Below are 8,787 nucleotides of genomic sequence, written 5' to 3'. Positions count from 1 at the left end.
AAAGCCAATCAACATCAGGCAGAAGGACTCAAACAAGATGGTTCAAGACTTCACAAAGGCCGCCTTGAAAGCTGCTATAGAATCCACCCCAAGAGGAGCACGCAAAGACTACAAGCTCTACTGGACGGAGGAACTCCAGAATCTGGAAGATGCTGTTACGGAAGCCAGGGACCGAGCAGAAAAGCAGCCATCACTAGAGAACAACATAGCGCTGAAGGAAGTAACTGCCAGATACAAGCTGTCCTGCGCACAAGCTGCAAGAAAAAAGCTGGCAAGAGAAAACTGAAAGCCTAAATCTCGACAAGGATGGCAGCAAGCTGTGGAAACTGGCTAGAACCCTCAGCAACGAAACAACAAGTCACACCACAATAACAATACAAGAGAATGGAAATTACCTCTCTGGAAAGAAAGCAGCAGACCACTTCATAGACGTCTATGAAAACATCAGCAATCTGGAAGTCCCTCCTGAACGTAGAGCTGCAGTGCACAGGGCCCAAGGTGAACTTCATGAGAAAGAACCCAACGAGGAAGTCATGACCACAGCTTTCACAGAGAAAGAGCTGGAGGAAGCGTTGCAGAGCCTCAACCTGAGGAAGTCACCTGGACTAGACAGAATCACAAATGAAATGATTCTGCATCTTGGGATGAAGAGCAAGGCAGTCCTTCTAACAATCTTCAACTCCAGCTGGAAGATATGATCAGTACCGCAGTGTTGGAGGGAAGCAGACATGATCCCCATTCACAAAAAGGGAAAGGACAAGTCGAAGGCTGACAACTACAGACCCATCAGCCTTACAAGCTGCTAAGGAAAGCTGATGGACAGACTTGTCAACACTAGGCTTGTCTGGCACCTTGAGGAGTATCAGCTGCTGAGCCCTGTACAGGCAGACTTCCGCCAACACAGGTCAACAGAAGACCAGATCACATTCATTACTCAAAGCATTGAGGACGCATTCCATGAAAAGAAGAACACGCTTGCTGTCTAGATTGACATGGAGAAGGCGTTCGACAAAGTCTGGAAGGACGGATTCAGGCTCAAACTACGCCGATGTGGTGTGTCTGGGAGGATGTACACCTGGGTCAGCCAGTACCTACACAACCGCCAAGCCCGAGTCAAGATTCAGGGCCAGAAGAGCAAGAAGAAGGTGCTGAGACAGGGAGTATCACAAGGAGGAGTCCTTTCGCCAACGCTGTTCCTCATCTTCATAGATGGCATCGTCAGAGAACTGCCAAGAGGGGTCAGAGGAGCGATCTACGCAGATGACCTGGTACTCTGGTGCTCTGGAGAGTACACCACTACAGCACAGGTACGCCTCCAGACTGCGCTCAACAAGATCAGCAACTGGACCAAGGAATGGCTTGTCTCTGTCAACTCAAGCAAAACAACCTACACAGTCTTCAACCTATCCAGCAAGAAGCAAGAGGCGAAGTTGACACTGAACAACCAAAGGCTTGCAGAGGAACCGACACCTACCTACCTGGGAGTGACCTTTGACCGCAGGCTCACTTGGAAACAGCAGATCACCAGATGCTGTAACAGGGCCAAGCTGAGACTGGTGATCATGAAGAAACGTGCAGGGACGGACTGGGGAGCTGATGAACGTATCCTAAAGAGACTCCATACGGGGAGAGTCCGACCTGTAGTTGAGTACGGGACGTCAGCATGTGCATCAGCTGCAAAGTCTAACCTCGACCATCTCAACAAGATACAGAACCAAGCTCAGCGTGTCATAACTGGCGCCATGAGATCCACCCCAATCCTGAAGATGGAGGAGACCACTGGGCTACAGTCACTGGAGGACAGAAGAGACACAAAGATCCTCATCCAGGCAGCAAAATTCAATCGCCTTGAAAACCATCCAGTGAACAACAGAATGAGCAGACCCACCAAGAGCCCGCTGAAAAGAGGCAGCTTCATCCACCAGTCAAGACGCCTTGAAAGACAAATCCCAGTCTTGATGGAACACGAAGCAAAGCCTATCCCGGCAAATGTCACCCACCTACCTTGGAATAGGCGGGTGTTCCCAACAGTCGTCACCAGCATTCCCGGAGTGGAGAATAGAGGAACACAGTCAGCCACCCAAAGGAAGGCCCTGGCCATGGAGTACATCTGCAACCAGTACCCCCAGGAAGACTGGACCCATGTCTTTACAGATGGCTCCGCCACAGAAGGAACGAGGGGTGGTGGAGCTGAAATCTTCCTCCGATACAAAGATGGAGGTGAAGAAATTGCAATCCCAACAGGAAAATACTCCACCAACTTCCGAGCTGAGCGAGAAGCCCTCTGTGAGGCAGCCACAACAGTCTCGCAGAACTCCACAAGAACAACAGGGCAGGTGGTGTTGTTCTCAGACGCTCTCTCCGTGCTCCAAGCCCTCAAGAACTCCCGCTGCAAAGAACAGAACCATCTCACTTCAGCCCTTGTTGCCCTGAGTGCCAGAGTGGAGAAAGTGGTGATACATTGGGCACCAGCACACTGTGGCATCAGAGACAACGAAAAAGCGGACATTCTGGCAAACGACGGTGCGCAGAAGGAGCAGGCCAACAAACTGGTGTCATACGATGAAATCAAGACAATCATCAAGGCACAGCAAGGAATAAAGTGGCGCCTCCAGCACCCGAAATATAACCCGGAAGACAGATACCATTTGCTGGAACGACGGGAACAGGTCAAGATCTTCCGCCTGAGGACTGGACACAACCGCCTGCTCCACCACATGCACACAAAATTTGGCATTGGACAGAATGGAGAGTGCCCTTGTGGTGAGGGACCAATGACAACCGACCACATCCTTCAAGACTGTACGACGCATGCAGCGTCCAGCAGGAAGTACTGGCCAACATCGACAGTAGTGGAAGCCAAGCTGTACGGCACCCTGGAGGAGCTGCGACGGACGGCAGCCTTCATCGAGGACACCGGGCTGCTCATCTAACGGGAGGCGAACGAGGAAGAAGAAAAATTATATTTCCATTCTATTCTCTCTCTCTCTCTCTCTCTCTCTCTCTCTCTCTCTATATATATATATATATATATATATATATATATATATATATATATATATATATATATATATATAAAGGTGATAATTAAGCGGATGTTGCTGGTACCATCGATACTGCTTTATATTGTTCGGGGGGAAAGAGTTTAGCGGTGTTGTCACCAACGCTATGAATCGTTTGTTGTTGTGTTTTTGTATGAAAGGAATAGTGCTTGTATGTTAGTCATTGTTTGGTAAGTTGAGGATTTTTTCTTTACCCTTTCTGTTCTTGTTGTTGTTTTCTTGTGGGTTGTTTTTATCGTTTTGTTATTGTTTGTTTGTTGTTGTTTTATTTTTTGGGGGTGGTGGGCGGGTTGTTAGGGTTGTTTTTTTGTGGGTTTTTTTTTTCAAAGGCTGGACGGAAAGTAAATGACAATATTTGCTTAAAATGATGATTAATTATTTGATTGGTTGACTGATTGATTGATTGATTCATTCATTCATTCATTCATTCATTCGCTTATGTAGTGCCCGTTTGACGTATTCAACGGTCAGTATGCTTGCAAGCAAAATCTTTTATTTTCTGTTGAACATACTGCAAAAACAAAACAAAAGTTGACCAATTTTACAACATCAAACTTGGAACACTTTCCACAACATCAAAATTCATTTCTTACGATCCAGTCTGTGTATAGTTGGTACTTGACGCCTAGTTCTCTGTCTCTGTCTCTGTCTCTGTCTCTCATGTGCATTATCCATGTATTGAGTATAACATCTTCTATATGTATGTAATTATGTTTGTGTGCCTCGTAGAACAACAGCAGATATGTAAGTCGGCCAAAAGATTCATTCATTCATTCTCTCTCTCTCTCTCTCTCTCTCTCTCTCTCTCTCTCTCTCTCTCTCTCTCTCTCTCTCTCTCCCTAACACACACACACACACACACACACACACACACACACAAACGCGTGTGCGCGCGCACTGCACACGCACACACGCATGCACAATACTCATTTCCTTTTCGAGAATACGATAATTCAAAAAACAACATTTTACAGAATCATACGGAATTCAATACAACGAAAGCACAAACCGAAGCCAAGATTCATTTATCAGCAGTTCATTTCTGAAGTGGAGATTTCGAATCGCATGAACTTGAATTTATTCAGATCAACAAACAGACTGGTGATTGACAAAGAGATATTAAATTAGATAGATGATAGATAGATGATAGACAGACAGACAGATAGATAGATAGATGATAGATAGATAGATAGATAGATAGATAGATAGATAGATAGATAGATAGATGAGTGGGAAGATGGAGGGGTGGATGTAGGTATGGGTTGTGTGTGAGTTTGTGTATTTGTGTGTGTGTGTGTGTGTGTGTGTGTGTGTGTGTGTGTGTGTGTGTGTGTCTGTGTCTGTGTCTGTGTCTGTATCTGTGTGTGCGCTGCACTCTCATTTCCTGAACACTGCATCACCCCCAATGAAGCCAACTGCTGCTTTCTCACGAGGGTCCACCACCTCAATTTCTGTTTTGAGCTTGGGGTTCTTTCTATAAATCATAACCCTTCGAGCAGTATTTTATGTACACAGATATCAGTCCTCATATGGCTCTTCGCGGTAGGCTGGGCTATAAGCAACAGTGTCAAATCAATGTACAGATGTAACATGTTTCATGAGGGGTTGGGGGGCTTGTTTGGTACATTCACATCCTTTTTTTCTGCACGAAGTCTTGAAGTAATCAACAGTAGGTACAAAGCAAAAACAGAGCCTTTTGCTTTCTAAAGGATACACACTCGTCAAGCCAGTGCTACACTGTTCTTCTGTAGCAGTTCTGTTCCACCACAGGACTCAATCTTCCCATCATGTTTGTTTGTTTGAAATCTTTTCTCTACAATTGTTGTTAAAAAAGAAAGAAAAAATCAGAAATACACACAAGTATCGTGCATCACGGTCACACACAACATGCCAGCACACAGTTGCTGTGTGTTTTAGCGCTCCGGTATCGTCAAATCCCAGAACATTTCTTGACCTTCACCTGACCAGCAAGGGGGTAGTGAGGCTATCGGGGATAACCATCCCAGGACAATAAGGAACATGGAGGAGGAGCAAGGGGACAGGGAGGGGCAGGGGGGTGGGAGGTAGGGCACCTCTCAAATACTACCATAACACCACTAGAACAACAACAAGTACGTTTAGGGAGGGCAGTGGGCAACAGGCAAAGCTGATCTCACCCCAGGAAATCAGTCAAAACGAAAAACTACAAATATAACCTCGCATCAACACGCTGCCGCGAGCTGCGAAATAACCGACTGATCACTAGCAGAGCTGAACACGAACTTCCAGCCCGACGGCTCGATCGAACGCTCAAACGTGATTCTTTCGGGACGTCGGCCTGCAGCGTGAAACTCGGAATAAACTTCAACTTTACGGGAAGTCTTGTTTAATCTTTCTATTCGAGCTTGAATTCGGGCTCATCTCTTTACCACCTGAGCCAACCTTAATTGAGAAACAACAAAGAACAGTGCGATCAACACTCTGTTGTTATTCTCTCTCTCTCTCTCTCTCTCTCTCTCTCTCTCTCTCTCTCTCTCTCTCTCTATCTATCTATCTATCTATCTATCTATCTATCTCTCTCTCTTCCCGTCCCCTCTCTCTCTCTTCTCTCTCTCTCTCTCTCTTCAATAATCTGACAATGATAATTAACAAAAGCCGAGGCTGCATATTAACCCTTTGAAATTGTACGTATCTGTGCTACAGGGATATCTGTACGTGGTATGAGACAGCTCGAAGCAATAAGTAAACAGTAAAGGCTTTCAGCACGCAGTGCCTTACTTAGTCAGCTCCCATAAATAGTCAGAAGCAAACTTTGTCCAGGATGTACACAATATCATTTTACAACTTGCGACAGCATCGTGGGAAAAGCTTGGGTGTGGGTGTATCATCACTAAATCATAATCACATGCATTCGTTTTCACAAAAACGGTTTAGTGTGTCGCTATCAAAACCTGGACGTTCGAAACAAAAGTCAGGTCAAATTGGTGATGTTTTGCAAGAAGACCATAGTATGGCACAGCACAGCACAGTGCAGCACAAGACAGTACAACACGGCATAGCACAGCACAATGCAGCACGGCACAGCACAGAACAGTACAGCACAGTGCAGCATTACACAGCGCAACACAGCACAGTACAGCACAGCACAGCATAGCACAATGCAGCACAGTACAGCACAGTACAGCACGGAACAACACAGCATGGTACAGCACGGTACGACACAGCACAGCACGGCATAGCACAGCACTGCACAGCACGGCACAGCACAGAACAGCACAACAGTATAACTCAACATAATAACCTGACAACTGAACAGCAGAGGAAAACAAGGGTAGAAAACCAAACGTCCCATATACATGTAAGCACATCTGTTCATAGAACACCTTTCCCCGTTTGTTACAGCTCAACAGAACTCAAAAGGAATAGATTTTTAAAACAACTCAGAACATATTTTTTGTTGATAAACAACAATAAAGAAAGTTTCCGTTGCAGAGAACAGATTATCATATCAATATTAAAAAATAAAAAACCACTACAAACACAACAGAAAGCCAGAACATGTTGTTTGAAAAGCAACGAAGAACATGTTCCTTGAAAACTACGAAGAAATATTTTGCTTGCAAAAATTCGAGTAAAATGTCAACAACAACAACAAGAAAGCTCAAAAACAAGAAAGCTCAACAACAAAGTCAAAACTGTTTCGCTTCATTCCACTGCAGCCCAGTGCACGTATAGATCTGGTAATTTGATCAGATGGTGACGGATGGCGTCAAAATGTCCTATGTCAGAAGCTCTGTCAGGTTGGGCCGTGTGGCGAAGTCATCGAGTTGGAAGCCATCTTCAGCAACTACCCCATCCATGTCAAACATCAGCAGTGGACCCAAACCTGAGTCCGTCAGATAGTGGTCAGAACAAACCCCCTCTTCTCCCGCAGAATGATCTGTTGACAGAAAACATACCATGTGTAGCGAATGAAATAGGAAACGGCTTATTGATGTTGTCACCTCAGAAAGAAAAGAAAAAAAATGAGCAAAACATAATGTCACACTTTTAATGAAGGTGTAGATACAGGCAGTGCTTCGTGTCATCGTACTGAGAATTTAGGAAAGGTTGTGTGTGACCATGTTCAGATAACAGGGAAGGCAGTGTGACCTTATTCAGGTAACAGGGAAGGCAATGTGACCTTATTCAGATAAAAAGGAAGGCAATGTGGCCATATTCAGATAACAGGGAAGGCAATGTGGCCATATTCAGATAACAGGGAAGGCAACGTGGCCATATTCAGATAACAGGAAGGCAGTGTGACCTTATTCAGATAACAGGGAAGGCAATGTGACCTTATTCAGATAACAGGGAAGGCAATGTGACCTTATTCAGATAACAGGGAAAGCAGTGTGACTTTGTTCAGATAACAAGGAAGGCAATGTGGCCATATTCAGATAACAGGGAAGGCAACGTGGCCATATTCAGATAACAGGGAAGGCAATGTGACCTTATTCAGATAACAGGGAAGGCAGTGTACCTTATTCGGATAATAGAAGAGCAGTGTGACCTTATTCAGATAATAGGACTGTCCATTTCACCTTGTCTAATAGGAAAAGCAGTGTGACCTTATTGAGATAACAGGGAAGGCAGTGTGACTATTCAGATAATAGAAAAGCAGTGTGACCTTGTCCAGATTATAGAAAAGCAAGGTGACCTTGTTCAGATAATAGAAAAGCAGTGTGACCTTATTAGGATAATAGAAAAGCAGTGTGACCTTGTTCAGATACTAGGTATGGGCGTGGCAATAAAAAAAAGAAAAACCAGACAATTTCGCACACATGCCATCAAGTACCAGAAGAACCGCGAGAATGCAATATGGTGATAATTGGTACCAGAGAGAAGGGACTAGGCCAAGAGAGCGGGATACTTCAGGGTAATATCAAGCCAACACCACTCCCTGCAGAACACGCACACTCTCTGCAGTTGTAAACATTTAGCCTGTTCTTACCTGTAAATGCTCACACTATTCTCACCTGCAGTGTGCACGAATCATGTTTAGATCATTCTTACCTGTAAATATTTCTCAGAACTTGCTATACACGTAGAGACTTTTCTTACCTTGAGTGTTCTCTCAGACCTTGCTGTTAATGTCGAGACTATCATTACCCGTTAGTGTTGCCCAGAACTTGCAGTAAATGTTCAGATCATTGTTATAAATAGAGTTTGTCTCGAAACTTGCTACACAAAATCATTCAGATATTTCTTACCTGTGACGGTTGTCTCAGAACACGCACACTCCGACAGACAGGGCAGCAACAGCAGAAGGGGGCAGGGGACAGAACTCGTGACGGCTTCCGTCGTCAGGTATGAAGAATGAGCACACCTCTCCAACGGATTTTGCATTGTCATCTGCACTGATTGCTGATCACCAGGTGAAGACAAATGGGACGAAGCGCTCGTCAAAATTCCTGGATCGACCGTACTGTTTAGTTCTTCTGACTCGTCGGGCAGTGGGGGAGATTCCTGTTCTGGACTTTGTGACGCTGTGGACGAACACGGGTCCAGGCAATGACGGGAGGGAGGTGCAGCAGAGCCTTTGGTCCATCCTGGGCTGGGACGGTCATCACCGTGCTGCTGTAGTAGCGGCCCATCATCCAGACTGGCTGGAACCGTGGGCTGGCCTGGGGGGCGGAGTGTGACCATCTGGCAGCAGAGGCTGAGGAAAGACTGTGCGTACATTGCCCACGCTGACAGCTTCTGT

The 8,787-nt window shown here is 45.4% G+C and overlaps 1 protein-coding gene across 1 annotated transcript in view; it reads right to left on the bottom strand.

Annotated features, from left to right (window-relative positions):
• Positions 1-3,831: 3,831 nt before the first annotated feature.
• LOC143284098 (uncharacterized) overlaps positions 3,832-8,787 on the bottom strand; it is a 16,500-nt gene continuing 11,544 nt past the window's right edge. The window contains exons 3-4 of the mRNA XM_076590745.1: positions 8,294-8,787; positions 3,832-6,981 (exon numbers count right to left, since the gene is read on the bottom strand). The exon at positions 8,294-8,787 is cut by the window's right edge and continues 47 nt beyond it. Of these exons, the coding sequence (XP_076446860.1) occupies positions 6,821-6,981; positions 8,294-8,787 (655 nt within the window). The 3' untranslated portion in view covers positions 3,832-6,820. The remainder of the gene's footprint in view (positions 6,982-8,293) is intronic.

Source organism: Babylonia areolata, chromosome 1 (assembly GCF_041734735.1).
Source record: "Babylonia areolata isolate BAREFJ2019XMU chromosome 1, ASM4173473v1, whole genome shotgun sequence".
Lineage (NCBI taxonomy): Eukaryota > Metazoa > Mollusca > Gastropoda > Neogastropoda > Buccinidae > Babylonia > Babylonia areolata.
Note: the sequence above shows the minus strand (reverse complement) of the source record. Positions and strands in the feature narration are given on the sequence as shown.